Source organism: Calidris pugnax, unplaced genomic scaffold, assembly GCF_001431845.1.
Source record: "Calidris pugnax isolate Ruff unplaced genomic scaffold, ASM143184v1 scaffold247, whole genome shotgun sequence".
Taxonomy (NCBI): Eukaryota; Metazoa; Chordata; class Aves; order Charadriiformes; family Scolopacidae; genus Calidris; species Calidris pugnax.
In genome coordinates, this window is record NW_015090980.1 from 697,419 (window position 1) to 701,899 (window position 4,481).

The window sequence follows — 4,481 nt, forward strand, 5'->3', positions numbered from 1 at the left end:
GAGCGAGGTGCTGGTGCTAAAACCACATCCTCCCCCTCCTCTGACAACTACAGCCCAAAGATAAGAGGGGACAGGGAGGCCTTCTCGTCTCCTGCCCTCCCCTGGCTCACATGCCTTGGCCACAGGGTGCTTGGCCCTTCTGGTTGGTAACCACAAGGGTAGCGGCTCTTTTTTTCGGGTTCTCTGGGATTTCTGTTGTTGGAGAAGGGAAAAACAGCCACACACCCCACTCCCTGTGCACAAGGGAAGGGAGGAAGCAGCGTAGCATCTTGAGCTAGGAGAAAAAAAGCAGGAGCCAAGCAGCAGTGGGGTACATACACAGGTTTATTGGAGAAGGCTACGTGGTGGGGAGGTGGGAGAGGACAGGCTGAGCCCAGCCAGTGTTGCCCGGGGCTGGGAGCAAGGAGAAGGAGTCTTTGCTGGCTTCTCCTCTCTGGGGGCTGGGCTGCACGCAGGAGGAACCTCTGCTTCCCCACGTCGCAGGGCAGACGTCAGTCACCGCTTCTCTTAGGGCTCACCCTCTCCCCTCGGCTCCCCGGCCATCAGGTTGCAGGCCACCTTGTGCTTCTGCCAGTGCTGGACCTGGCATGCCCTGGGGAGGGGAAGGCCACGGCTCAGGGGCTCTGCAGCTTGGGCAGGGAGGCAGCAGGGTCACCTCCATCCCCAGGAATGAAGCAGGAACGAGGACAAACCCCAGCACTGTACTCCTCCAGGTGCTGGGAGGGATGTGGATGTAGCCCAACAGGGAAGCGGACGCGGCCCCCAGTTCCGGGGGCTAAGAGGGTTTAATGACACAGCTATAACCAGACCTTGCCAGATGGTTCAGGGCGAGAGAAGATTTAATTTACTGCCACCATCCCAGCTGCCACATCCCAGCCCATCACCCACAGAGCCGTGGGTGCTTTCCTCCCTGCTCCTGCCCCACCGAGGTGCAGAAGGGGCAGACAGTGGCACCATGGCCTGTCATTGCTGTTGGTGTGGGCACGGGCCGCCCAGCACCTGGCAGCAGTGACACAACACTCACCAGCATCTCCCCGACCTGTGTCCCACACATCAGCCCTGCTGTAAGACTCGGAGAGGTACGTGGCAAGCGGAGAGCCAGCAGCACTGAGCAGCAGTGGAACCCCTGGCTTCCCTTGGCCCTTTCACAGCATCCTCTGGTGAGGTCTGTAGTGTTCTGGGGAGCAGGGGGCACTGGGGGTGGCAGGGGACACTGTGGGGTGGCAGGGCTCCCTTACCGTGTGCAGTACCACTCGTTCCGGCAGCGAGAGCACCGCGTGGCCGCCTCCGTGCCGCACGCCCCGCAGCGGGGCTTGTTGGGGGCCAGGGCCTCCATCATGTCCAGGCTGTAGGTCTGTGCCCACCTGTGGAGGGCAGAAATGGTGTGAGGCTGCCCACGGGGAACTGCTGACAAGTAGTGAGCTGCCCTCGCTGCACCCTGTCACTGAGGGGACATCCCCAGCCAATACCACAGGTCCCCTCTGTCCCCCCAGTGCTGAGCTCCAGCCCCTGCTAACGGGGATACTGGCTCCACTGGGTGCCCTCTGCGCATGTGCCAAGGCCTTACCTGTGTGCCTGGAGCTTCAGCTCCTCCTCGGTGGGGCTGAAGACACGCTTCACCTGGTGCTTGGCGATGGCCTCCCACTTCCCTGCATTTTTCTTGAGGATGTGGTCCCTGATGACGGGAACCTGGTGGGAGAGGCAGAGGGAGGGGAGCTCGCGGCCAGGCTGAACATGCTGTGGTACAGAGGCATTTTTGGGGCAGGGGGCAGCCAGCCCTGGGCACAAGGAGGGGGTGTGCATGTCCCTGAAGGATGAGTGGAGGCAGGACATGCAGAGGTGAAGGCGCAGGGAGCAAGGGTGTGCTTTTGGGTAGACAGAGGGGACAGATCTGCTCCGACATGGAACATCCAGGAGAAACAAGGCAAAACCTTCAGGGTCCGGTTGGGAGTGAGAGTTGAGCCCCGAGGCCCAGGCTCCTGCACAGAAAACCCTGGGATCTCTGTGCCCTGATCCCCCTGCTCTGGAGCCGTTTGCCTGAGCAGATTTTTCCACTCGTCACTTCCCTGAAGACGAGCACTCGGGGAAGGGCTGGTCGGCGCGAAAGGGAAAGCGCCAGCCAAGGGGAGCGCGTGGAGTTCGGGCTCTGGAGAGGACGATGCTGGTTCAAACAACGCTGCTTCTTCAGTGGAGTAAAAATAGCCAGGCCTGGAAGGGGAGGAGGCTGCCTCTGGAAACGGCCAAACGGAAAAAGGCCTTTTCGAAGTTTGGCTCGACGACAAGGAGTGAGTTCACCGCTTTCTGGGCAGAGCGGGGAGCCCACGTGTGTGCTTCCAGCTGCCTCCCCCTGCCCACCCGCTGTGCTCAGCCCCAGCCCTCGGTGGAGGCAGGAGCAGCACCAGCACAAAAGCAGAGCTACGGAGAAGAGCAGCGAGGGCTGGACAAGGTCCCCAGCGTGGCAGCTGCCTGTCCCTGCCCCACCAACACGCTGGCAGTTGAGCATGTGGAGTGAATCCATAACCAACTCCTCCCTGATGCCATCCCCAGCCGCTCGGATGGACCATCTGCAGCTTCCCCCAGCCCCAGTTCCTGACACGGGCCATGGGTCTAGCTCAGCCACAGTCAGGGCTCACCGCCCTCCTCCTGAGCCCCACGGCCAACAGCACGGGGGATGGCATGCTCCCCCCACTCTGCACGGCCCAAACGGCCGCTGCCTGACCTACCCCTCCACCCCCAGGAAGCAGCATGGGAGCCTCCAGCAGTGGGGCAGAGCCTCTGCTCTCCCAGCTCTTCTCAGCTGCCCCTTCACAGATCTGCCCACCCCCTTGCACAGTTTCTCCCCCCACCCCAGCTCTCGAGAAGGCAGCAAAACCACTTTGCTCCAGAGGTCACCACTGCATAGATTAAAAGCCCCAAGGAGCCCACGCTGTCTGAAGACCTTCAGGGCCCAACTCCTGAGCCTCCAGATGTCAGCTGGGGCCAGTATGACTCCAGCCTCTGCCACCAGACCGTGGCATCCCTCCCTACGCAGGGTGCCAAGCAACCCCGGGCCGGGGCCGTAAAAGGGACTCTTCCATGGGAAGTCCAGAATTCAGCAGGAAAACACCGATAAATGTTAAATAAAGAGTTAATTGTAAAAATGAGCCAGCAGCCACCACCCAGAGAACTCAAGGCAATCTGGAGAGCTGTTTATAACCCAGCATTTACGCCTTTAGCTGTGACTGCTTGGCCACTGCTGTAGCAGGAGAAGTCTGTGAATGACCCAAAAAAGTCAACTTTGCCAGCAATAAGGGTGTAACAGTGACCTGGGTGCTTGGCTGCTTTACCACAGCACCACCTCTCCAGAGCTGAGCTTGGTGGGAGGAAGAGGGGGCAGGGAGCTATCAGGCTGAAAGCAGAGCGGTGGGAGAGGTGGAGGAAAAGCCACAGGATACCTGCTCCAGGACAAGATCCTTTTTGGGGGGAGCTGGCTCTGTCACTGCGAGGTGGCTCAGAAATCTCTGCAACTCCACCAGGTTGGGCAGCTGGTCGATGAGGACGTCTGTCAGGAATGCACGGAGCTGTAGCCACAGAGGGGAAGAGAAGAGCGAACAGAGAGAAGTCAAGACAAGGGAACCAGCAGCAAGACAAGAGGTCAAGACAAGGGAGAAGCAGTATGGCAAGAGCAGGGACCTGTGGGGCACTGGGAGAGCGACCCGTGGGAGTCCCACAGGGCGCACTCACAAACACAAGCTTTGCTGCTGCTGGCACGGTGACAGACCCCACTGCTCCCCCAACACGGGCTGTTAGGAGCCCGCAGCAAGGATGGGGAGAGACACCTGGAGGGGCCTAGGGCTAGCAAGGTCCTACTCTGTGCTGCAGAGCCCACAGCCTTCGTGGTTTAGGGTCCTACCTTGAGGAGTTGGCTCTTGTTGAAGCCATCAAAATGGTATTTGCGCCGGCATTCAGGGCTGAGCAGGAGGTTGAGGAGGGCAAGCCATACCTGCCCATCGAGTTTGGTCATCTTCACCTGGTCTTCAGGTGGCACCACGTGCCACGCGCCATTCTCAAACTTCTTGAGCTTGCCTGAGGGACAGAGGAGCACACAGCTGCAGGGAGGGACAGCGCTGCCCGAGGGAAGCCAGCTCAAAGGTGGGGATGCTGGCCTATGCTCACTTCCTCTAAGCCCCTCTGCTTCTGCCTGCCTCAGTTTCCCCACCCCTTTACTCAGCACAGGGGCCTTCTTGGTGCTGAGACAATATATTAGAGAGCACAAAAAGGATAAAGAATAGGTATTAAAAAATGGGGACGTGGCAGGAATTGTCACAGGATATCCCTGTGAGATCTCCCTTTGTACGTGGCCAGGAGTGCAGAGCACTGGTAGATGGTGTGGGAGTCCATGCTGCAGCAACAGAGTGGCTGGAGAGAGGCATATTTTGGGATATCAGCATGGCCAATACCTGCTCTTCTGGAGGTTCTTCTGCCAGTGAAAGCCAGAAGTA

The 4,481-nt window shown here is 59.5% G+C and overlaps 1 protein-coding gene across 1 annotated transcript in view; it reads right to left on the reverse strand.

The window, feature by feature from the left end:
- Nucleotides 1-306: 306 nt before the first annotated feature.
- Nucleotides 307-4,481, reverse strand: part of LOC106894714 (zinc finger MYND domain-containing protein 10-like) — an 18,456-nt gene continuing 14,281 nt past the window's right edge. Inside the window, exons 10-12 of the mRNA XM_014953556.1 lie at nt 1,568-1,689; nt 1,239-1,364; nt 307-592 (exon numbers count right to left, since the gene is read on the reverse strand). Coding sequence (XP_014809042.1) covers nt 508-592; nt 1,239-1,364; nt 1,568-1,689 — 333 coding nt within the window. The 3' untranslated portion in view covers nt 307-507. The remainder of the gene's footprint in view (nt 593-1,238; nt 1,365-1,567; nt 1,690-4,481) is intronic.